A 23,854-nucleotide genomic window follows, 5' to 3' on the forward strand; every position below is an offset into this window, starting at 1 on the left:
TCAAAAAAAATTATTAAATCTTGAATTGATTAATAAATTTTTAAGATAACTGATATAGGAAATACATCGATCAATGACTCGAACCATTAAGAGTAAATTATCAAAATAAGATAATGAGACGTTGTGTCAAAAAAAAATATCATGTCAGAAATTAGAGGTCGAGTTAAAGAATAGATCGATATGTCGAAAATTAAACTTTATGAAGTTCGGACATCGTGCCGGAATGATCAAGTATTGCATTAAAAGATTAGATGTCGTGGGAAAATCAACATATCAATAGATCGGATGATATATCGAAAGAAAGAACGATGCATCAAAGGCGCAAACGAAGTACCGAAAGATCGGACAATATATCAGAATGATATACAATGTGCTGAAAAGCTTCATAATTGTGTCGAATATGTGATTGGATTGTTAAATTTTGATCGAGATCTTTCTAGGTCAAACTGAGTTGGTATTGGACCGAAACCATACTAACTTGTCGAGAAAGCCAATGAGCTTGGACCTGGGCCAAACTATGCCCATTAGAAAGTCAAAACAGTGGCCTTAAGTAGGCTTGAGCAATGGAACCACTTGAATCAGTCGACAAGCACAAATTATGCTTGTTAGTGTTATCGGCAATGGTACTACCTAGGGTGGCGGTGGTACCATCGAAAATTAAAAATTTACGATGGTGGCACCACTCGAAAGTCTAAAATTATGACATCAAAAGTTGCGATGCTAATACCATCAGGTGTATTACCCACCCATACCCTAAATTTTTTGGAGATTTAAAATTTTTGACTCTATTTTGTAGCCTTTGGGACCTATAAATACCATATTAAGGCTTAAATGATGGAACATTAAATTCTAAGTTTATGAAGGGTTATAGCTCTCTCTTTGAGCATTGTTTGAGTCTCTTACTCTTTCTTGAGTTTAGAGGTGATTCTATGTTATATGAGATAAAAGATCTTATAAAAAAGTAAGTATAAAAGGCGAAAAACTATAACAATGATAATTGATATTCATTTGTTGAAAAGAAGATCGCTAATGAAAACCTAAGTCGTAGGCTGTGAGAGATCTTGTAAAAGAGTGAGTATGAAAGTTTTTTCCTAAGTTTGTTAAAAGGAAAAAAGTTATAACAAGAATAATTGATCTTTACCCTTTGAAAAGAAAATCGATAATGAAAGCTAGTGGCCTTAAGCAAAAATGAATCGGGGGAGTAGACGTAAATCGGAAAGACCAAATCGCTATAAATCGATTTACATTTCTTCTATTACTTTTGATTTATTGTTATTTACTCATTTACTTTACTCACATCTCTTACTTACGTTGTTGATTAATCATATTTTCAAAAAAGATTTATTGATCGCAACTTTATAATCATATTAAAATTTGCTATAATTTGGTTCTAACTCAAAAGTTTACTAAAAAATTTGATAGAGTTTTTACTCAAAACTATATGTCATTTACATGTATTATGATAGTAAATAGTTATGAATTGATAGAAATTTACGAAAAATAGAAAACTGATTCTTTTGAGTACTTTTAGGTAGACATTATATTTTCATACTCTTCCAATAACTTTTATTTTTATTATTTTTATTTAAATTTAATTTTGTTTTTGTTTTTTGTAGAAACTTAAAACAAGAAAACCCTTTTTTTTTCCAAGTAATTCGTCCAAAAATAATTCTGTAGGTTATATTGAAGCTTGCATTCGCCGGAAAGAGGAAGCCCGGATCTCTCCCATGTCTCTCGGGTCCGATCCGCTCGCCGTTGCCGGCGATCGGATTCTACTCGGGGGTCCCGGAGAGAGATAGCGGCGATCGTCTGAGGCATAGTAGCGGCGGCGGAGGAGACTGGTGGGGCTGGGGGTGGGAAGGGGCGTCGTTCATCGTCGGATAGAATCATGGACGGCCATGGCGCCGGCGGGTCGTCGCGAAGGAGCGTATCCGGGAGGAAGAAGGCACCGGATAACGGCAGCGGTGATGCCGTCGGGCGAACTTCTATAACTCGCTCCCCGTGTGTTTCTTGTCCCTTTTTCTTGTCGATAATTCTCTTGCTCGATTCATTTGGCCTATCTCATTGGTTTCGTCTTCTTATAATCTTCAATAGGTAAAGGTTGATTTTTGTTCCTGGTTTTGTGATATATCTTTGGGTTGAACATCGGAGATTAGAGGATTCGTAGATAGATGAACTTGTGGAACTTGGTGTTTAATGAACGAAATCAGGGTGCTTTCGCCGTAGCATTAAATTGTTTAGGTCTCTTTGTCTAATTCAGCTTAACTTTGTCACTGATAAGTCATCATTCGTCTTTTTCGGCGTGAGCACATCGGCTCTGGGGTCTATACAGTTTTGCCGTTCCCGGATGAACCCCAAAAGTTGATCGTTCGTCTATTACGATCACTGCAATGATGTGAGCTAAATTTAATATAATGTTTGCTTGAACAATTATATGGTAATGTAAGTAGGCAAGTCTTTGATTGTCTCATTACTGCTACTTAATCTTTGTTCATGTTGCTGGTTGCTGTTTAGCTACTTCTATAGGTTAGTTTGACATACTATCCACAAGTGAAAAATATTGCAGTTATGGTATTAAATATCTTATATTTTTATCCCTGATGGCAGGATTCTGATTGGAGACAGAAATTTAAGGGGAATACGATTGTCAAAGTCCTTAACACTAGCTGAAAATTCTACCGTGCATGAAGCCTGCCGTAGGATGGCTGTACAAAGGGTTGATGCTGTATTGTTAACAGATTCAAATGCATTGCTTTGTGGAATCCTAACAGACAAGGTTTCGTTTGTGTTATGCATGAACCTTTATTAGAATGGAGTTGGAGTGTTGGAGACCATAATGCTGTTTATGTTTTTTGTTCTTTTTTCTCTGTTGTAAGGATATAACCACAAGAGTTGTTGCCCGAGAACTAAAGCTTCAAGAAACTCAAGTTTCAAAAGTGATGACTCGAAATCCATTTTTTGTGCTTTCGGACACATTGGCGGTTGAAGCTTTGCAGAAAATGGTGCAAGGTTTGTATCATGGAACATTTGAGGCATCTCTATCCCTTTTATATCAAATTTGTTATCAATATAACCTCCTCCTACAACTTTCAGGAAAGTTTAGACATTTGCCCATTGTTGAAAATGGTGAAGTCATTGGCTTACTTGACATAGCAAAATGTCTATATGATGCAATAGCACGCATGGAAAGGGAAGCTGAAAAGGGAAAGGCCATTGCAGCTGCTGTTCAAAGGATGGAAAAGCATTGGGGCTCATCTTTTTCTGGTTGGTGGATTAGATATGTACTCTAATTGGATCCTTTATGCTCTAAAAAAATATTGTTTTATTATGATTATGGCATTATTTATTTTGCTTAAAAACATTATAGTTTTCAACTTTTCATTACACTATTCAAAATCTCTGAAAAATGATTATTGCTTGGCAACTAATAAATCAGTTGAACTCATAACAATTTTAAGATTTGTGCTCTCTAGGTCCTGCGACATTTATTGAAACTCTTCAAGAGTGGATTTTTAGGCCACGTTTATCAACCATCATTCAAGAGAACTCGAAGTAGGTAATATTATATTTTGGAATTTACATACTGATGCATCATAATATATTACTCTTTTGCTTGCTAGTAGCTGACCAAAATATTGCATACGAATAACCAACAATTTTTCAATTTGCTGATGGTGGAACCTTTTCCTAGGTTTGTTACAGTCTCACCAACTGATTCAGTGTTAACTGCAACAAAGAAAATGCTTGAGCTGAAAATAAGTTCAGCAGTTGTAACAATTGAAAATAAACTTCAGGGGATTTTGACGTATGCTTCTTAATCTTATGTTGGTCGTCCTTATTTAGCTTTGTCCTTTTGCTAAGCTCTTTTTTGCTTTATTGATCAGTTCAAGAGACATTTTAATGCGAGTAATTGCCAAGAATGTTTCTCCAGAATTGACTCCTGTGAAAAAGGTATCTCATCGGATACATGCTTTTTCTTGTCATTGTTCGTCACCGCTAAGTTTCTGTTGACATTGATTTTCTGGAGATTCTTTTTGCATGGGACCACTTTTGTTGCCAAGAAAAAGGTGGAAGAAAAATTTCCACCAAAGAATTCTTTTCTTGGAGTTGTTTGGTTGCATGGTTGCAGGAAATTGAAAAAAAAACTGCTTCATTTAAATTTTTTCTTGCATTTGAAATTTATGAAAAAAAATATGAAGTGAGTCTCTTTTTGGAAGAATATGTTGAAAAGCCGTAGGAAGAAGTTCTCTTTCGTTTTCAGGATAAAAATATTTAAAATGAAATCCAAACTTTTCATAGAAGTCAGCAAATTCAATCTCTATAATATTTCCTATTAATTAAACAACAAAAAAGAGATTTACCAAGAAGAACAGTTCTATATTACCCTGGCGACCAAATAATACCTTGGACAAAAAAGTATGAGTAAGAAATGACTTATGAAATTTTGTAGCAAAAAATAGTGGCTTGGAATTTTCGGACCTAATTTATCTCTCATATTATGATTTGCAGCCATTTTAGAGTTTGCAATTTAATTAAATCATTTTTCCTCTTAATTGATACTCGTTGTACTCTAATATAAACCATGTATTCATGGATTAAGTATAGGATCATCCTGTAGGTGCTAAAACGTATTGGGTCATATCACATTGTGGATCCTGATTGCAACTCCAATTCTTTTATGCACTGTAGCATAATCATGTTCTCTTCTGTGTATATGAAATATTACTTTGATTCAACAGAATTAGAAAAAGAAATACTTGGAATTTTTTATTTTTTGAATATTTTAAGAATATATTGATTTTTTTTTCATCACATCTTGTTATATAAGATGCCCAAATTATATAGTTGAATTACGTTGTTTGCAAATGGTTTAATTTATCATTCTTATTTGGAATAAAATTATTTTAATCTAGATTCATTTTGAAGTCAGCTATTCACCTGTAAAATATGTAGCTGAACAAGTGCAAGTTATATATAAAACTTCACACCATTGTACACCAATTTCTATGCTGGTAAAGAACAGACAGTAACATATGTTACATACTTAATAGGCCAGTGACTTTCACTAATTTGAGTTCGTTTAGAGGTGAGCAAACCTGATTTGTTGTGGTAACAAATTATTCAGTCATGCCTTTGTTTTTCAGTATCTTATTTTTCTCAATTTGATTCTTCAAGAACTCACTTTTATGTCTAAGATTCTGCTGAAGAGGTATGCTTTACTTTTTTTCCTTTAATTTTAACATTCAGGTCATGACTCCAAATCCTGAGTGTGGGACAATTGATACACCAATTGCTGATGCTCTCCATACAATGCACGACAGGAAATTTTTGCATCTACCTGTTGTAGATAGAGGTATGCTTACCCATGAGAAATGGAAAATGTTCTCCTCGATTGTTACTTAGATAGTTTATGCCTTGCAACAGATGGGGACGTTGTTGCAGTTGTTGATGTTATTCATATTGCTCATGCTGCAATAGCTGCTGTAAGTCATTTGGTACCTTTCTTGAGCTATTCCATGTCTGGATCTGCTTGATCTTTTCAATCTACTTAAGATGGCATGCCAGCATCATTTTCAAGTATAATTACTGAGCTTGAAAAAATAAGTGTGCTGAGAACTAACTTCAGAATTTGCAAACCTGATGGCGTCAGTCACATTACAATTGCCTGTTTTGAGAAGATGTTACAAAAAATAAAAATAAATGTCATAAACTGGGGAATTGGATGTATTGGATCATGCAACCAGTGTCATTAATCAATGATGCCACATGACAATGTTCTGTATTGGATATGTAGGTGGGAAGCAGGACAGGCGGTGGAATCGAAACAGCAAGTTCCATGATGCAGAACTTTTTGGATTCTGCATTGTCCCTACAACCTTTGTATCATGATGATGATTGTCAAAGGTTTCTTACTGTTATCTTATTTCAGTCACTGAACTCTTTGTTCATCAATAACATCCGTATCTCACCATAGTAGCATTTCAGTGAAGGATCTACACAAGTTACCGCAGATACAGAAAGATCATCAGCCTTTTATCCACCTTCAGACTTATCAGCTAGTTTTGGCTTTAAGCTCGAGGATAAACAGCAGAGAATGCATAGATTTAATTGTGGTATGGAGTCTGATCAAAATTTCAGGGGAGTAGTTTGGTTTTAGGACTAATCACTTTTTAGTTTCATGGTGCAGAAACACACAGCTTGGCAGATCTTATAACTTGTATACTCCAGAGCGTGGGTGATGATATCGATAGAAATCATCTTCCACAGATATTGGTAATTATCTAGCTGTTTAACTATAGAATTCATGTACCTTTTAGCTAGTTACATATTTGTCAACATGATATCTTGATGATGTGTCCAGTACGAAGACGAGGACCATGACAAGGTTATCCTTGCATCAGACAGTGACCTTGTAGCGGCAGTGGACCATGCTAGACAATCTGGTTGGAAGGTATCATGTTTCTTGTTTGACACTGGTGGATGCCAACATGTTTGATTAAGTTCTCAAAACTTTTCTTTCATATAACTCTTATTGTTGGTTAAGTACAGTTGAAGTTCCACGAAGATATGTGTGTCCATTAAGGACAAAATAATGGAAACCAATTGAGATAGTTATGTTGAAAGATGTTAGAGAATACTGATCTAAGGACTAGTAGCCATTGGTTGGTATTCAGATTGAAGTATAGTGAAGTTATATCCAATGGTTCAAACAACACTACGTTGCATTCAGTTATTACTGAACATTACAATGGTTGAACGTGATAATGGAATGGATTGGATGCTTACGGTAAGCTCTTCTATTTTGCAGAGTTTAAGGTTGCATGTGGATTTCTCGGGTTTGGGTCACAAGAAGAAGGGTCATGGATCAGGAGATCTTGAGTGTGCAGATACGGATGCATGGGCCACTGCATACAGGTCTGTTGCAGCAGGAGCAGCGCTAATTGCTGGTATCGGAGTAATGGCTTACTTGAAAAGATCAGCATCATAAATACATCAGGATCAACTCCAAATACTCATAACTACAGAAATTTTTCAATGAGAACTCCGAGGAGTTGCTTGAGAGTGTATAAATATCTTATATGATATACTCTGTATCTGTTTCCTTAATATGCAGAATAAAAAGGTCTTTGGCAATTTGTGTTACAAAGCTTGTCTTTCCCTTCCTGTTATATTCTCTTGTTATTGTATAAAATTAAACATAATTATTGGTTGATAATTGCTTTTGGCTTAACTTGGCATTCATTTTCTGCCCTAATTAGGATCAAGTGTGATGTGTCCATCATGGAGTATTTTGATGGAGTAATTTGAGTTGATTTCATATCTGATGGCTTCTTGAAAATTCTTCTTAGTTGTTACCTGTACTTTCATTTTGCTCTTATGGAAAAAATAGCCTGAAATAACTAGAATGGTAACATCAATGATTTGATGATGGATAAGTAAATAATTGTGTAAAAATCATAATAATATACTTTTTTGATGATAGCAATAAGCTTTATGGTGACTAATCCTCCTATCTCTATCATCATTATAAGGAAAATGAACTGTTATATCTTCAAGATTATATGCTTAGGATATAAGAAACTAATGTTCAAGTATATAAGATTGTGGTGCATTAACATTTTTCAATGTTCATGCACATCTGTTTTTACATTTATTGTAGTTGCTTGTATAATATTCATATATATAATGCCAATGTTGGGAACACCTGCATCCCCTACTTTCCATTCCCCTTCTTTTCTCTTCTTTTGAATCTTCTCAATTATAGTCTCTGTTAGATCAATAAAACTAGTAATTCATGATGGAAAACCATGGAGGGTTCCAGAAACAAGAAAAGTGAAGGGATTCAATTCTCTAGGAGTTCTTATTTACTAGTTTAATAGAGATGGGGTATCTTTTCAAGTGGTCCATATAACTCCTCTAACCTAACTCAAGTTAACATAACCAAACTTGTATGTCTTTAAATTGTATCCTAGTTAATTTAACCAAGGAAGTCAACCAATCTAACTCTAGTCCTTGGCCTAAGAAATAAACCTTCCTTTGCATGTTTCAATATAGGAAGAATACATCATCTGATCATCAAATGAAGCATTTAAGAGGAAGAAAACACTTGCAAATTGAAGTATACTTTGTCTCATACTTAATCTGTAAAATATATTTTTAGAACATGATTTTTTATTATATGATAAAAAAATTCAACTCCACCTCCAATTTCAAATTGCAAAACTAATACTTCTCATAATCACATTTCACATTGAATAAACGAAGAGGAGTAAATGTGAAAATAATACTAACCATGAATTTACAACCATAACCATAATTATGAACTCTATTCTATTATATCAACAAGCATTAGAGATTAAAGACAAATAACATGCTTAATTATCCTTTCTCAAAAGTGAATAAAAATAGAATGTGGGACCCATATATAGGGTTAGGGTTGGGATTTTATTTCCCTCAACTCGAGTTAGGGTTTATTTTTTCATATATGTATATATGTATATATATATATATATATATATATATATATTTTTTTTTTTTTTTTGAAGTGTGGTTGGGTTAGAACTAGGGTTAGGGTTAAAAAAATTGCTATAAATGATGGTGGAGAAACACCCAAAAGTGACCTCTCCCCCTTTTGGGTATTTTGGTATTTGGGAGTTGTGTGTATGCTTGAGAGGGGTTTTCATTTCGTATTGTGGGGCTTCTCATTTTGGATTTGGGGGGAAACCCGAATCGGTGATGTAAGAGCTTGAAATCCCCGCCAATCCCCTCGATTTCCTCCAAATTGGTAATCTCTCCGTCTCCTCCACCCGCCTCGCGCTTTCTGGCGGATCTGATTTCGCCGCCGGCCCCGCCCGGTGGCCGGAGATCGCGCCGTCTAGGGTTTCTAGGTTCCTTCTCCCGGAATTGAGTTTTTCGCCTTGGTAAACCTAATCTCCTTTCGTGCGATTTGTTTTTCGTTGATATTTTTTCTCGTTCTTCTGCGTGGAAGCCAGCATGGTGTTTTCAAGCTGTGAGATCATTCCGGTCTCGTTCTTGCCCCATTGTTGACGTCTTTGTAGTCGAGATCTTGAGCTCTTTGCAATACCATTAAATTCGAGTTCATGCATGTCGTTTTAGTGGGAATGGATTGACGAAATATGTTGGAGCTTTGGTTTTGTTTCGCTGGTGATTGCTTTACTTTTTACGTCTGCTTTGGGAAAGGATCTGTTGTATGCAATCAGGCTTGAACTTGTGATTTTTTTACTATTATTGTTATCGTTTGATCCCACCCCAATATATTGAAAATCTTGAGTTTTGGTTGCCTTTCGTTCTGTTATTAGGATTGAGGCGAATTATTGGTTTCCTGTATTGAAGGTATTCTGAGAGCTGCTGCTGTGCTGTACATCAAGTTTAAATATAAGATGGAAAGGGAGCATTTCTGATTGTTGGAAGAAGATTGGAGAATGGATTGCAATAAGGATGAGGCCGTTAGAGCAAAAGAGATTGCTGAGAGGAAGTTCTCGGAAAGGGATCTAGAGGGTGCCAGGAAATTTGCTATGAAGGCCCAAAATCTCTTTCCAGCGCTTGAAGGCATTGGCCAGATGATAGCAATTCTAGATGTTCATGTTGCCTCGGAAGAAAAAGTTTACGGTGAAAAGGATTGGTATGCGATTCTCAGTGTCAGTGCTTCAGCAGATGAAGATACAGTGAAGAAACAGTACAGGAAGTTGGCTCTCCAGCTTCATCCTGACAAGAACAAATCTGTTGGTGCTGAAGGTGCTTTTCAGCTCATTTCTGAGGCATGGAGTGTCCTATCTGATAAGTCTAGGAGAACACTCTATGACCAGAAGAGATGTATTAAAGTGTTCTCACAAAAGACTTCCCGACCAAACAAAAATAACAATTTTTCTAGTAATGTTAATGGGTTTCACAAATCTGCCAACAGTGCTGCATCAAAGGTGCATTCTGTGAAGAATAGCACTAATGTGACTCCAGCGGTTGCGCACTCTTCACCTGAGCCACCAATACCGGAAACATTTTGGACATCTTGTAATAAGTGCAAAATGCAATATGAGTATCTCAGGGTGTATCTTAATCATAATCTTCTTTGCCCAAATTGTCATGAGCCTTTCCTAGCTAAAGAGACAAAGAGTTCTGCCAATGGATTTAGTTCTTCGGGCCCATGGTCTGCATCTCAGCAGTGTCAACCGAGCTCTAACCGCAACTCAACAAGGAAAAATGCCCCTGGTCTGGGGAGAAGTAACTCGACTCTTCCAGGCATGGGATCTTCGGGGATCCAGAATGGAGCAAATCTGGGTTCTTTGAATAACCAAAACTTCCAGTGGGGGCCTTTTTCTCGAAGTGCAGGAGTTGCAAGTGCCACTGCCTCATCAGCTGCTGCTGCCCAAGCTGCAAATGTTGTCCATCAGACCTATGAGAAAGTGAGAAAAGAGCGTGAAGAGGCACAAGCAGCAGCTAGAAGGGAAGAGGCTCTTCACAGGAAAAATAGTAACCTAAAGAGGAATGCTAGTACATGTGGAATTATTAATGTAGGGTCAAATGACACATTACCTGCAAAGAGAGCACGAGGTGTTGGCAAAGACGCTGCGAGTGATAATGCAGCAGCTTCGGCAGAACAATTTGGTGCGTTTGAAACAAATAGGACAAGCGGGGTTAATGGAGACTTCTGCAAGTTCAGAACGGGTGTGAGACATAACAACTTAGGTAGGGAGTTTCCTCATATAGATATTCGAAGTATGTTGATTGAGATGACTAAGTTAGCAATACATAAGAAGCTAGAAGATTGGAAATCTGCTGCCACTGAAAAAATAGATGCAAAAGAAAATGTGAAAAAGAAACAAAAACTGAGTGAAACTGACAATGAAGAGGTAAACAATGTTCATCGCAATGCCACTAATCAAGACAGAGTGGTTGAGTCTATGAGTGATACTGAACAGTTTGCCACTGAGAAGAACTCATCCAATGTCCAATCTTCTGATTCAGATAATGAGTGTAATGAACCGGTGTCAATAGTTGTTCCTGATCCAGATTTTCATGATTTTGATAATGACCGTTCAGAGCAATCTTTTGAAAGTGATCAAATATGGGCCACTTATGATGATGAGGATGGTATGCCTCGGTATTATGCTCTGGTTCAGCAAGTTATTTCTTTGAAACCTTTTAAAGTGCGCATGAGTTTTCTCACTTCAAGGTCAAATAGTGAGTTTGGGCCTTTGAATTGGGTTGCATCTGGTTTTCCAAAAACCTGTGGTGATTTCAGGATAGGACGATATGAGGTGAATGATACAATTAATATTTTCTCTCACAAGGTCAGGTGGGAAAAGGGCCCCCGTGGTGTCATCAAAATTGTTCCGAGAAAAGGTGAAACGTGGGCTCTTTATAGAAACTGGTCTCCAGAGTGGAATGAACACACTGCTGATGATATTATTTATAAGTATGATATGGTAGAAGTACTTGAAGACTATAGTGAGGAACAGGGTGTGTCTATAATCCCTTTAGTGAAAGTGTCTGGATTTAGAACAATATTCTGTCGTCACCTGGATCCTATGAAATTAAAGAGAATACCAAAAGAAGAGATGTTTCGGTTTTCACATCAAGTGCCTTCGTATTTACTGACTGGTGAAGAAGCTGAAAATGCTCCTAAGGGTTTCTTTGAGCTGGATCCGGCAGCAACTCCTTTAGAGCTTCTTCAGATAAATGAAAACAAAACAGAAGTGGCTGCGGAGGCTGTTGAACAGGCAGTCAAATAGTTGCTAACAGTTGGTATTTGTTAAACTTGCAGAATCATTTAACCCCAAGTGCATTTTGACATTTAGTTCCCATATTTGTATTGTATGAAAAGCTTTTTGGTTGGTGTTTGGGACAAAGGTGCTGGAAGATTTCTTTGCAGTTACTTGTGATAGATGTTTTCTATTCATCTCTGACCAGAATTTTTGTCTGCAACTGAGGGGTAACCGAGACTTTCAATATTTGTCGAATCCAGATTCCAGAGATTAATATTGTTCACCAAGCTTTTACTATTGTTTCGTTTGGAAAATTGGTGCCCTCTAATATTGGTAAGGTGATACCTATCATCCTATGTTTATTGTACTCAGCCAGTTGACTTGTGCATGAGCTTTATATATTCCATGAATTTCATATTTCTTCATTACTTACTTTCGTACTCTTAGGTGAAGAAATTGCATTTATTTCTCTTTTATCTGTGATACCTGTATCATAAGTTTATTTCCTAATTGATGGTGAATTTGTACCTCAATGACTTCTTCATGTTGAATTGGTAGACAACTCATTCCATTTTTGATAGATTCTTTCTTATTCTATTTTTGGAGAGACACTATTATTGTTGTCTTCTTATGTTATCTGGTTGTGTTATTCAACCTTCCAAGAGGTTCCTGTAGTTCATCTGTGTGCTGGGATCTAAATTTGTTTTTAAGGATCTTGTAAAAGATAAATCATGTCATAGTGCCAAATGTGGTGATACCAGATGTATCAGTTTCAAATTTCCAAACTCAGTTTAATTAAGATTAATGAGTAAATAATATGAAACTCATTGAAGAAGATTTCATTACATTAACTGTGCATGGAAAATGAAGATGAGTAGTTTGAGATAACAAAACCAAGTATGCAATAACAGTATTGACATTATCGAACCAAAAAAATACCTAAAGATACAAATGCTGCTAAACAATGTTAGTCTAAGAGGTTAACTCAATTGTAGCGGCATTCTAAAGTTCATAATATAGGGTTTTAAAAATACGTTTAGATTCATAATGCAGGTTATTCCCGGACCACAGGACCAGCAAGTTAAATTCCAGACCTCAAATAAAACAAACATATCAGTTTATGTCCTAAGGTTTCGCTAGTCAAAGCAGAAAACAAAATCAAATCTTGTCTATGTTTTATGTCAATAGTTTGAGCAGTGATCATAACGTGGAAATGTATCATGCAATGTTGAAGAATTTTGGTTAAGATGATATATACTTCTTAATTTTTTCTGGTTGTTTCCAAATATATTACTTTTGGATGTCATTTTTTACGCAAATGAGATTGTGGATAATTTGTATGACTCTCTTGTGAATGAACAATAATCAGGTGACCTGCTGTGTTATTTTTCTTTCTAGCAGCCATAAGTTTCCATTTGGTTATTCACTTGGCAGGTAGTTTGCCAGTGCAAACTAGGTCTTCTTTAGGCTTGAGGATTTTATTTCCAAGATTGTTGATAATGGAATCTTTGTATCACAATAAAGAGCAAAATTTTAAATTTTGAGCTAAGATAATGAGCTCATAATGCAACAAATAGTTTTTTTAAATGTGTTTATGTTTTATATCCCTCAAAAATTCTGGTGAGGAGAAGGTAATCGATGTAGATAAAATGTTGCCATGGAAGTTCTTAAGCGTTGATTCGAAGGCTTCTTACTCCAATACATGTAGTTTTTATGATTTTGATCCTAAATATTATTTGACTTTTGTCTACAGCCAATTGTGGCTCCTTTTTTCATCTGTTTTTTTCATCACTTTATAATTTCTATGTTCATGAATTGATATTATTTAGATAACCATCATGGTAGATGTATCTATTATTTGGGTAAATGTGGTTAGAAGTAGACCAAATGATTGAGGGGAGGGATTGATTAACAGAGATTGCTCTGCTCAGGGATTTGTTTGCTTATATAGCTTCTATCAGTGTTGGTCTGCATTTTTTCAATGTTCAATGCAACTTACCAAGTATGCGTACAGAGGTTGACTGCTTATATAGAATTTGATAAATAGGATATCTTTGCGGGCATGCTTGACATTTTTGGCTGGGTTGTTGTCCCATAGCTTCTTGCAAATGCTTGATCTGTTAAAGAGTAACTATCACAGCCAGTAGAACCAAACTTCTCCAGATTGAGTCATAAAATTGATACCTTATTTGTGAATTTTGATATTATGTAGTACTAATAATTCTTGTGTATTTGCTAGCTCAAAATATTTTGAAGGTTGCAGCTAATTTATGTGGTTTTGGCTTTGGAGTGTTTTCAGTAGTGAGATCTATCTAATCTCCTTGGTGCAGTATCATACTTTTGCTTGAGGAATTCTCTCAAGTCTTATCATTCCTTTAAAAGCATGCAAATTCTCCAAATATTGTTGTTAAGTTTTAGCTTCTTATGTTTGTGTTAGAACCCTTAAGGATTCTAAACTTGGGGTTGATCTCTTTAGGGGATCGGCCTCCTTGGAACTCTATAGGGGTTCCTCCCTCCAAGTTGCTGCTCAAAGGCTGCAGAAAAGATTCATCTATTGCTTAAGAAAAGAGAAGGAATACATGGCTATTTATAGGGCTTCTAAACCCTAACTCCTAATATGACTCCTACTTAAGACTCTTACTTCTAACCAACTCCTAATAGGACTCCTACTCAAGACTCCTATTCCCTTACAACTCCTAATTCTTCTCTAAGAAAAAACCTCCTACATGAATGCCCCTCACAATTAGGACTCTCCTAGCTAGAGTCCTAACAGAATGTCCCTCTCAATTAGGACTCTCCTAGCTAGAGTCCTAACATTTTTACATGAATGTCCCTCTCAATTAGGACTCTCCAAGCTAGAGTCCTAACAGACCCGCCCTCTTCAAATCAGCCTTGTCCTCGAGGCTGATGATTCATGAATTCTGGGAATTTGATCTTCAAGTCGTCATAGTTCTCCCAAGTGGCATCTTCTTTTGGTAGGTTCGCCCACTGTATTAGCACTTCATTAGTGGGTCGTCGTCGTCGAGTCACGATCCGTCGATCAATAATGGCACTTGGTTGGGTCTGGAGTTCTCTTTGGGTAGTCATATTTGGTGGGTGGCTTTGGGCTGTCTCCAAGCACTTGTTTAAAACTTCCGGTTGGCTGTTGGTTTGTGGGTGATATGTCGTATTCCTTTTCAATTTAGTACCCTGCATATAGAATAACTTTGTCCAAAATCTGCTATTGAAGATGCAAGTAGAATTTGTCACAAGCACAATGCGTCCCTTATAGTGTAATTCTTTTGAGTCCCAATTGTAATGAGCCATGGGGCTTGGTGCTTCCTCCAATTTTTTTATAATCTTACTAGTATCTGAATCTTCCTGCCATTCCATCTTAATATCCTCAAGGAAGTTGCTGGTCGGAAGTGAAACGGTCGAAACTTCAACTTGCTCGGGTAGCTGCGAAAGCGCATCTGCAAGAACATTCTCTTTCCCCTTTTTGTAAGTTATTTCAAAATCAAATCCAAGAAGTTTTGTTACCCATTTTTGTTGCTCGGGGGAAGATATCTTCTGCTCCAAGAGATATTTTAGGCTTTTATGGTCGGTCTTGATTTGAAAGTATCGCCTGATCAAGTACAATCTCCACCTCGTTGCTGCGCGCACAATGGCGAGCATCTCCTTATCATATGTTGACATATTTTGATCGGAGGGGGATAATGCCTTGCTAGTGTATGCGAGTGGTCGACCATCTTGCATGAGAATGGCTCCAATTCTGACTCCAGATGTGTCGGCCTCAATAATGAAGGGTCGGTTGAAATCTGGTAGTGTTAGCACCAGCGTCGTCGTCATGGCTGCCTTAAGTTTGTCGAAGGCAGCGGAGGCTCTGTCCAACCATTGGAAGACATCTTTTTCTAGTAAGGAAGTAAGTGGTGCATTGATCTTTTCATAGTTTTTCACGAACTTGCGGTAGTAGCCTGTTAAACCCAGAAAGCCATGCAGCAATTTTATGTTTCTCGAGGTCGACCAGTTTTGCATTGCTCCAATTTTGAAGGGGTCCACTGCCACACCTTCCTCTGATATGATATGCCCAAGATATTCCACCTTTTGTTGAAGAAAGCAAAAATTCGTGGTTGTTGTGTGTTCAAAAGGTGGTTTTCCGTATGTCTTCTTCGCATGCTCGTATTTGATGATACCCGGATCAAAGGTCCAGCTTTGTAAAGATTTGTGCTTCCTTTCATCTAGCAATTCATCTACTATTGGAATAAAGTATTTGTCCTTGATGATTATGCCATTGAGAGCTCGGTAATCAACACATATTCGCCTTGTTCCGTCCTTCTTGCGTACAAGTAGCACCGGCGAAGAGTAGAGGTTGCAACTTAGCCGAATAACTCCTGTTTCGAGCATCTCTTTTATAATCCTTTCTATTTCATCCTTCTGGAGATGTGGATACTGATATGGCTGAGCATTTGCTGAAGATTTGCCTGGAAGAATCATTATACAATGATCATGCCGACAGGTAAAAGGTAGGTTGCGCAGTTCGTCAAATATATTTGAAAATTCAGCAAGCAAAGGAAGTAGATTTGGATCTTCAAATTCTGTTGGCTCTCGCTTAGTTTGCTGCTCAAGTTGTACCAAAAAGCCGCTGCATGCTTTATGCAAAACATTCTCCATTTGTTGTGTGCAAATCGTTGTTATGTCGCCCCCACGTTTCCCGTGCAATGTCACCTGTTTCTCTTTACTGTAAAATTTCATAATTAGTTTCATAGAATTCCAAGAAATATCACCTAATGTCGTCAACCATTTAATTCTGAGCATGGCCTCATGATTGTTAAGAGGGAGAAGGAAGAAATCTGCAATTATCTCTTGGTCCTGCAGCAATAGTTTCTCCTGCAAGCGCCTATGATCACAATTCAAAATCCGTCCGTCGGTGACCTTAACATCAAACCTGCAGCGATTCTCGATAGGTAATGATATCCGAACAGCAAGCTTACTATTTAGGAAGTTAGTAGTACTGCCCGTGTCGATGAGAACAGTGATTGGTTGTTGTTTGAGAAGGCCTCTAATTTTCATCATTTGCGGGTTTGAGTAGCTAGCTAGTGTATGTACCGTAACTTCGGTCGGTTTTGGCTTTTCTTCTGCATCTTCTTCTTCATGTTCAAAGCTCTCTTTTGGATGTTCAATGACCTCTTCTTCTATCGGTTCAATCATAAGAAGTCCTCCTTTACTACAGCGATGCTCACGGCTCCACGGCTCGTCACAATGCCAACATAACCCCTTCGCATATCGCTCCCGAAGCTCTTCTCCTGTTAACCTCTTTGGTGCAGGGACTTGGTCGACAGTAGGGGGGGCTGAGGGCTTCAATATTACTGGTTGAGGAGTGACCCTAGTCCTCCGAGCTTCATTGTTCAATTGCTCCTCTTGATGTCGTGCGAAAGAGATGGCTGCCATAAGCGTGTACGGTTGTCGCGCTTTAACTTCTCCTCGGATCTCCGGCTTCAAGCCCTCAATGAAGGTCCTCAATAGCTGTTTTTGAGACCAATCATGATTTTGATTAGATAACCTTTCAAACCTGGTTTGGTACTCCTGAATGGTGGAGGTTTGTCGGATCTTTGCTAGTTGTTCGTCAATATTCTCGTAATCGGTTGGTCTGAAGCGAATCAGCAGTTCTTCTTTGAATTGTCGCCATGAAAGGACTCCATAAGTATGTTCAAACCAGTCAAACCACTGAATAGCATCCCCTTCAAGATGTATAGCTGCAATTTTCACCATAGATACATCCGCGGTTTTGTGGTACCGAAAATATCGCTCCGCGCGCGAGATCCAACCAATCGGGTCTCCTTCTTCCCATCTAGCGAAGTCCACTCTCATGCATGGATAGTTGGGGTTGGTCATAGAGCTTCCCCTCTCTTGGAAGTCATATCTTTGGGGTTGGTGTGATTGGGCAAAGCTCTCTCCTTGATGTGATTTCTTCGGGCTTAGTGGTCGGCCCAATCTGAGTTCGGTAAAGAGCATCCGAATCTTATCCTCCATTCACGCCTCCAAGGCTTCGAATTTAGCATTGATTACCTCCTTAGATGCCATAATATATGCCTCCAAATCTATGATGTTAAGATCTCTCTTTTGTTGTTAAAGGCATGTATAGGTTGAGAGAAGTGATGGTCAAAAGGGTTGGCGGATTGGTGGATGTAGGCTACGATTTAGGCTTGTTTTGTGGCAGTTTTGGGTGCAGTTTTAGGGTGTGGTTTTGTAGAGTTTTAGGGCTGTGGTTGAAAGTTTTGGATCTATGGTAGATGGTAACAAAGGTTTGACAGAAATCCGTGGAAGTTGCAGCAAGTATGTGCTGTCTTGTAAGAGTAGAATTGTCGTCGAAGAAACAACGGTTTCTCGACGTAATTTTCACCAAAAAATCGAGAGAATTGAGGAGGGAATTGATAGCAAAATCACAGTTTATACGACAGCAAGGATATCTAATTTAATCAAGAAAATTTCGGCAGTATAACAGCAAGGAAATTGGTGCAAGTTGCAATTGCAGAATTATCGTCGAAAAATTTCAGCGGGTTACGATGAAAATTTGCAGCAACATAAAATCGTTTTTAGAGATGAATTTCTTAATAGATAAATCTTAGATGGAAGCCAAGATGATCTATGAAGTGTATAAGAAATTTCATTCAAAAAATATTGCAAATAGATGGATTAAGGCAATGATATGCAGCTGAAATTTTCTGCAGCATAGATTTTCAAGTGCAGCAGATTAGACATAAAAAGATCAGTAGTTTATATTGAGAATTTTTCGATGAAACCAAAGGGAAATCTACTGTTAGGAAGTGTCAAAGATGTCATAAAAATTTCGTAGAAATTTGGATAGAAAAAGCACAGTAGCAAGATCAAACAGATGGTGCTATGCGGCTTGAATTCTGCAATTCAAGTGCAGCAGATTGGACATAAAAGATCAGTAGTTTATATTGAGAATTTTTTGATGAAACCAAAGGGAAATCCACTGTTAAGAAGTGTCAAAGATGTCATAAAAATTTCGTAGAAATTTGGATAGAAAAAGCACAGTAGCAAGATCAAACAGATGGTGCTATGCGGTTGGAATTCCGCAATGTATCTTTCGTCGTAGAGATGAAAACTTTGTGACGAAAAGTTTATGCAGCAATATAGGAACGATTTTTTTTTTTGGATTTTCGAATAAGGATAACTAAATTGCAGCAGCAGTAAGGTAGGAAACCAGAACCTGTTGCAATTCACGGGGAGATCAAAGGATGATCCGTGGTGGTGGAGATGATGGCGGAATTCGGCGACGATCTTTTAAGCAATTGTGGGAATTACTTTGGGTGGTTGTGGAGGGTTGATGGATGGCTGTGGAAGGGCAGCGAGACGCCAAGAACGCTGCTCTGATACCAGGTGTTAGAACCCTTAAGGATTCTAAACTTGGGGTTGATCTCTTTAGGGGATCGGCCTCCTTGGAACTCTATAGGGGTTCCTCCCTCCAAGTTGCTGCTCAAAGGCTGCAGAAAAGATTCATCTATTGCTTAAGAAAAGAGAAGGAATACATGGCTATTTATAGGGCTTCTAAACCCTAACTCCTAATATGACTCCTACTTAAGACTCTTACTTCTAACCAACTCCTAATAGGACTCCTACTCAAGACTCCTATTCCCTTACAACTCCTAATTCTTCTCTAAGAAAAAACCTCCTACATGAATGCCCCTCACAATTAGGACTCTCCTAGCTAGAGTCCTAACAGAATGTCCCTCTCAATTAGGACTCTCCTAGCTAGAGTCCTAACATTTTTACATGAATGTCCCTCTCAATTAGGACTCTCCAAGCTAGAGTCCTAACAGTTTGTCATCTTTTATGCTGTACTAGGACATTTTTTCTGGTCGTCACTAGTAACTTAGCTCATTTTTAAGAGTTTTCATCTATTGAAACAGTCAAAGAGTGATTGGAAGCTGGAACATAAAAGTGGGCATCATTCTTTATATTTATGCTTTGACTTTTTGTAACAAGATACTCGTATTATGGAAATAAAACCAGGCTTTGACATTGATCATTAACATTGTCATGAAGAATGATATTATTTAAACAACATAGTATTTGTTACTATCCATGTGAATAGCCAAAATCATATTTATATTTGAACATGGCATAGTCTTGCCAATTTTCATGCTAGAAACATAATTGGCTAAAGTTTGTGTGTCATCATTTTTTCATGGTTTTATAATAGCTCAACTTGTAATTTTTGAAATGGTTTTAAGTTGAATTGTAGAAATTAAAAACACTTGTGAATTTGTGGTGTAAGTGCTTGCTCCCATATCAAGATTTGTGTGGCTAATAAACTTCTTTCGACAGGAAATAATATCATTTTTTTGACGGACCATTTTTTCTAGTGCTTGTGATGTAGGGCTAGAGCTTCAACATTTCTGATGCTTGGATGAAGATAACTAACACTTAAGATTTATCACATACTTCTGATTTATGATTTTGACAAGACAATGGGATGTGCATTGTTCTTGTTAATAGAGTTTACATGATGCTGCTAATATGTTAACACTTGATTGAGGTTAATTCTTTCTGTCCTTAATAGGAAAACTTAGAGATAAGGGTAAAGAATGAACAAGTGATTGTGTTATTAATTGCTCATGTTGGAAAACTTGAGTCCTAGTTGACTAAAACATGGAGATTGCCTTATGATTCTTTCTTTAGTATGCACCTTGAATTGTTATTTAGCAGTGCCATCTTCTCATGTCTTGTTTATGAGCTGGAGAAATGGTTTAGAGACTTGACTTAGTCTGATGGTTTATCAAAAACCATCGAATGTTGTATTGTGACTTAATGTTTACATTCAAATTAATTATGGTTTATCCGAGGACAAAATGAGCTGTAACTATTCAAGAGGATATGTATATGTTCAACGGAAGAAAAAAAACCTAGAGATGGGCATGGTTACACAAGGTTAGTTGATTTGAATTTAATGATATGGGAATGGTAAAAGAATGCCGAAGTAAATTTTACTAAAAAACTAAAAAAAAGATATTCAAATTCTCAAGTTAAGTAGGGATATTCCCTTACATAAAGCTCAGTAGCAAGAAAAGTCCACCAACCCCGAATATTGTATCGTTGTTGTTGTTGTTCACGTTGTATCATGAATTTGATTGTTTTCCAAAGCTTTGTTATTTTTATTTTTTTTTTTAAAGTAAATTTTGCCAAATTTCTAGAAATATATTGTCACCTACTTCTGTGTGCTAATTTGTACCTTTCTCTTTTATTTTAACAGCTTGAGCTGAACTTTAGAACAGAAGAGAGGTTTAATGAATATACCCACTGTCTGCAGACAGCTGATAATGCAAGCTTTAGAGATTTGGTACAGTGGAATTTGATCTGATTGCCTCTGGATGTTTATTCCTTGGGATCTTTTGCTAAATTGGGTACAAATATTACAGTTTTTTCCGTTTTTCTTTCTTCGCTTGTGACTACTCAAAAAGGAAATATCAAGAAAGAAGTGCATTGGAAATTTGTTATCGGTTACTGATGCTATACTACTGACGGTGGTCTCGTTTCTTGCTTGCCATATCATGCGGTGATTGCATCGCTCGAAAATGGTTGATAATCGAAGACTTAATTGTTAAATTTTATAGAACATTCGGCACAAAAGTTTGCTCTTTTTTCATATTCTAAAAATTTGTCGGTTGCATTTCAATCAATTCTCACTTGGAATGATGAAAGGCTTGACGCCAGTAGTCATGGCTCTGTCGAGCAAACTTAAAAACTCATATTAACCCTTCTGGATTCCTGTGAGCAAATCTTATGGAACTTGTGTTGTTTTGTAGATAATAGTCAACCTAGTACTATAATATTTGAGGTGGGTGTTGTGATCTACAGTCCATGAAATCCTGTCATGGATGGAAATCTAGCTTTCTTGTTTGCCATACATTGCCACTGTCATGAATTGTTTCTGCAAAGCTTTTCCTAATTTCTTGTAGCTAGATGCATCCATGTTCTGCAATCTGTTTCTTGCTGGAGTCGTCAGTGGCAATGTCTGTCATCAATAATATGATGAAGGCACTTCTATCCCTACTTATTTGCTGTCAAAGGCTGGCCTTTGATTCCCCATTTAACCACTGACACAGATATTGTTCTTCCTTATATTGTAAGACCGTTTGTTTCGGCCGCCATTTTTTTGGTGTGCCGATCTTATGAGCATAAACTGTGATTATATTTTGGGTTAATAGATTTACTCTTTTCTGGAAAAATAAAAATAAAAGAATGCATGGTTCAAAATATTTAAATTTAAGTTAATAATAAGAAATTTATATACATAACCATATTTAAATTTTAGTTATATTTAAATTCAAGTTAGGAATGCTGAATCTAATGAATTTTCAATCAACGATTATAATTAATATCCTAAAGATATTTATTTTTGCCTGTAGCAATGAAGCATAAAGTTTCAAAATAATTTAAATACTTGAGAAATATTTATTCTAATTTGAAAGTAATTTAAATGAACAAAGCTTTACGTTTTCTTCCCAAAATCTTTTCTTTTTTTCTTCTTTGGCTATTATAATTAATTCCTACTCGTTTTCATTGTAACAAAGTCATCAGCCTACTTGCAACTGTGGAAATAAAAAATGAATAGTTGACCATGCAGCTGTGAGTCTCCAACTACTGTTCTAAGCCTCGTATACGAGGAACATCTATTCATGTTCTTCTTTTAAGAGTCGAAGTTTACTTCATCCGCAACGCTATTTGGCTGCATTCAAACAAAACACCTTTGAGGAATTCTTGGCGACGTCGTCAGCAGAGGTCAAGCAGAAGCTGCCACATCCTCGTTAAGAGTCCTACCCTTACTCGGAAGCTGCCACCTGTCCATCCTCTTCCCTTCGCCTTTCCATAAATCCTCCGTTAGTCTTCTTCAAGTTGCCCACTCAACCTACCAGTGTAAGAAAGTCTCAGGAGATGGGTCATTTCTGGACTTTCCTCACCTCCCTCAACTCCCTTGCAGGGTAACATCGCACCACATATCATCATCTCCTCTTCTTCTTCTTCTTCTTCATTACGATCTGTAGTTGATGGATTTCGTTTCAAGTTATCAACTGGTGTTTGTTGTGTTCATCATGCAGGCCGACGCTCATGCTTCTGTACCCACTGTGAGTCCTAAGTCCAAACCCTTTTGTTTCTTCCCATGGTCTTTCATGTTTTTGGCGTGCAGATACGCCTCCGTTTGCGCGATCGAGAGCCCTTCGAAGCTGGACGACGAGCAGTGGCTGGCGTACTGGATCTTGTACTCCTTCCTTACTCTCACGGAGATGGTGGCTGAGCCCATCTTGTCTTGGTAACTCTCTCTCTCTCTCTCTCTCTCTCTCTCTCTCTCTCTCTAGCGGTTGTGCTCATTGGGATTACATCGAGCGAAGGATTCCCGTGTGGCACCAAATCAAGGTGGCTTTTGTGGCATGGCTGGTGCTTCCACAGTTCAGGGGTGCATCCTTCATCTACGAGAGGTTTGTGAGGGAGCAGCTCAGGAAGCATGGGGTTAAGCTGATGGGATCTCATCCTTCTCCGAAGAAGGTAACGGTCCTCCACGAATCTCCTTCTCCTTCCACTCATGCCATCAAATCATCTCACTGATGGATATCTGCCACCGCACCACTGGAGATGCAGATGGAAGAGGAGGCGCACTGAAAGAGGCCGCAGGACTCAAAGTCTCGTTGTGTGAGAGAGAGAGAGAGAGAGAGAACGCTCGTGCTGTTACTTCTACTACACTTAAACACACTCCAATGTAATCCTTATGGGCTTCTATTGAAGTGTTCATCGTGGTCTCCATGGCATTCGTGAGAGTGCATGCATGGGTTTGCTGTCAGCTTACGAGGCTCGATGAAGTGGCGCGTGTCGCCGTGCACGGAAACACTGCCACTTGCAGTGAGAATAGCATGAACAGTTTGAATCGAATTGAAGTCATTAATTACAGTTTAATCTTGGAGAGATTATACATTCTTAATCCCCAATTAATCACAGTAACAAGACAAAGATGCATCATGAAGCTTCTACTCTCCATGAATCAACCACCTGATTACTACTTAATTACAACTGTAATCACTGGACCTATCGAGTTGATAGAATCATCAGCCCATTGAAACCCAATTTGGGGGAGG

At 37.6% G+C, this 23,854-nt stretch overlaps 3 protein-coding genes across 9 annotated transcripts; all 3 read left to right on the forward strand.

The window, feature by feature from the left end:
• Positions 1-1,722: 1,722 nt before the first annotated feature.
• Positions 1,723-7,242, forward strand: LOC135595305 (CBS domain-containing protein CBSCBSPB5-like). 2 transcript variants are annotated; one of them, XM_065086041.1, is made up of 14 exons: positions 1,723-2,001; positions 2,608-2,776; positions 2,877-3,009; positions 3,094-3,264; positions 3,474-3,552; positions 3,692-3,805; positions 3,885-3,951; positions 5,248-5,353; positions 5,425-5,483; positions 5,795-5,904; positions 5,986-6,113; positions 6,188-6,273; positions 6,362-6,451; positions 6,809-7,242. In XM_065086041.1, exons 1-14 carry the CDS (start codon positions 1,889-1,891, stop codon positions 6,986-6,988), a joined length of 1,605 nt encoding a protein of 534 aa, XP_064942113.1. In that variant the 5' UTR covers positions 1,723-1,888; the 3' UTR covers positions 6,989-7,242. The 2 variants fall into 2 exon arrangements, with proteins under 2 accessions (XP_064942113.1, XP_064942114.1); XM_065086042.1 differs by lacking the exon at positions 3,692-3,805 and having other exon boundaries at positions 1,724-2,001.
• A 1,377-nt stretch (positions 7,243-8,619) lies between these two features.
• Positions 8,620-21,505, forward strand: LOC135581961 (J protein JJJ2-like). 5 transcript variants are annotated; one of them, XM_065086048.1, is made up of 3 exons: positions 8,620-8,921; positions 9,321-12,061; positions 20,980-21,505. In XM_065086048.1, the coding sequence occupies exon 2, from the start codon at positions 9,444-9,446 to the stop codon at positions 11,748-11,750; it is 2,307 nt and encodes a 768-aa protein (XP_064942120.1). In that variant the 5' UTR covers positions 8,620-8,921; positions 9,321-9,443; the 3' UTR covers positions 11,751-12,061; positions 20,980-21,505. The 5 variants fall into 5 exon arrangements, with proteins under 5 accessions (XP_064942120.1, XP_064942115.1, XP_064942116.1 ...); XM_065086043.1 differs by having other exon boundaries at positions 9,321-12,056; XM_065086044.1 differs by having other exon boundaries at positions 9,355-12,056.
• Positions 21,506-22,652: 1,147 nt separating this feature from the next.
• On the forward strand, positions 22,653-23,485 carry LOC135594922 (HVA22-like protein e). 2 transcript variants are annotated; one of them, XM_065085429.1, is made up of 5 exons: positions 22,653-22,708; positions 22,826-22,852; positions 22,915-23,037; positions 23,117-23,270; positions 23,364-23,485. In XM_065085429.1, exons 1-5 carry the CDS (start codon positions 22,662-22,664, stop codon positions 23,382-23,384), a joined length of 372 nt encoding a protein of 123 aa, XP_064941501.1. In that variant the 5' UTR covers positions 22,653-22,661; the 3' UTR covers positions 23,385-23,485. The 2 variants fall into 2 exon arrangements, with proteins under 2 accessions (XP_064941501.1, XP_064941500.1); XM_065085428.1 differs by lacking the exon at positions 23,364-23,485 and having other exon boundaries at positions 23,117-23,353.
• The last annotated feature ends 369 nt before the right edge of the window (positions 23,486-23,854 follow it).

Source organism: Musa acuminata, chromosome BXJ1-10 (assembly GCF_036884655.1).
Source record: "Musa acuminata AAA Group cultivar baxijiao chromosome BXJ1-10, Cavendish_Baxijiao_AAA, whole genome shotgun sequence".
Lineage (NCBI taxonomy): Eukaryota > Viridiplantae > Streptophyta > Magnoliopsida > Zingiberales > Musaceae > Musa > Musa acuminata.